At 51.9% G+C, this 1180-nt stretch overlaps 1 protein-coding gene across 1 annotated transcript in view; it reads left to right on the top strand.

Moving 5' to 3' along the window:
• LOC121660567 (alpha-actinin-4-like) overlaps nt 1-1180 on the top strand; it is a gene marked incomplete at its 3' end in the record, with an annotated part of 9692 nt that overhangs the window by 7549 nt on the left and 963 nt on the right. The window contains exon 9 of the mRNA XM_042019959.1: nt 826-918. Within this exon, the coding sequence (XP_041875893.1) occupies nt 826-918 (93 nt within the window). The remainder of the gene's footprint in view (nt 1-825; nt 919-1180) is intronic.

Below are 1180 nucleotides of genomic sequence, written 5' to 3'. Positions count from 1 at the left end.
TTCCCTTCCTTTTCCCCTTTGTTCCTTTCCTTTTCCTCCTTTCCTTTTCCTCCTTTCCTTTATTCCCTTCCTTTTCCTCCTTTCCTTTGTTCCTTTCCTTTTCCTCCTTTCCTTTGTTCCTTTCCTTTTCCTCCCTTCCTTTATTCCCTGCATTTTCCTCCCTTCTTTCCCCCCCCCTTTTCCTTTATTTGATTTATTGATTTCCTTCATTGATTTCCTTCATTTATTTCCTTTATTTCCTTCCCCCCCCGGCCACTGGATTTTCCTCTTCCCGGCCCTTCCCAGACCCTCTTCCTCTTCCCGCTGACGTCCGTCCTTCTGCTCCTCCTCCTGGATTCCTCCTCTGCTTCCCACCCAGGTACCTCCAGCCCCAGCCTTTTCCTTCTCCTCCTCCTCCTCCTCCTCCTGCTCGGGGCAGGACAATCCGTGTGGATCGGGATCGGGATTGGGATCAGGCCCAGCGAGGGCTGGGTTTTCTTTTTCTTTCCCCTTTCTTTTCTCTTTCCTTTTCCTTTGGCATTTTTAAATTTTCCCCCTATTTTCTCCCAATTTTCCTGTTTCTTTCCCCCTCTTTTTTCTCCTACTTTATACTTTTCTCTCCTTTTTCGTCCACCTTTTCCTCTTTGTTTTTCTTTTCTTCCTTTTACTTTCCCTTTTTTCCTTCTACTTTTCTCTTGCACTTTCCTTCTCCTTTCTGTTCTACTTTCATCCTTGTGGTTTCCTCCGCCTTTATTCTTATTCTTCCCTCCTTCCCCCTTTCCCCCGGAGCTGGGGGTGTCCCCTGCCCCCGTTTCCCATTCCCATTCCCGTTCCCGTTCCCCGCAGGCGGAGACGGCGGCGAATCGGATCTGCAAAGTGCTGGCGGTGAACCAGGAGAACGAGCAGCTCATGGAGGACTATGAGCGCCTGGCCTCGGATGTAAGGGGGGACAATTCTAAAATCCCAGCCCAGAATCCCTCAGAATGCCCCCACGGAGCACTGCGAGCGCCTGGTGCCCGAAGTAAAGGGGGGATCCCAAAATCCCGCCCCAAAAAGCCCAAACCCCATCCCAACCCCCCGATCTGTGTCCCCCCAGCTGCTGGTGTGGATCCAAGCCCCAAACCCCAAATTCCCTGTTCCCCCCAGCTGCTGGTGTGGATCCAGCCCCAAACCCCATCCCAAACCCCAAATTCCCTGTGCC

The sequence above is a fragment of the Corvus kubaryi genome, unplaced genomic scaffold, assembly GCF_017639235.1.
Source record: "Corvus kubaryi isolate FWS band 111438036 unplaced genomic scaffold, C.kubaryi_AGA036_p1.0 36560, whole genome shotgun sequence".
In the NCBI taxonomy this organism is placed as follows: domain Eukaryota; kingdom Metazoa; phylum Chordata; class Aves; order Passeriformes; family Corvidae; genus Corvus; species Corvus kubaryi.
Note: the sequence above shows the minus strand (reverse complement) of the source record. Positions and strands in the feature narration are given on the sequence as shown.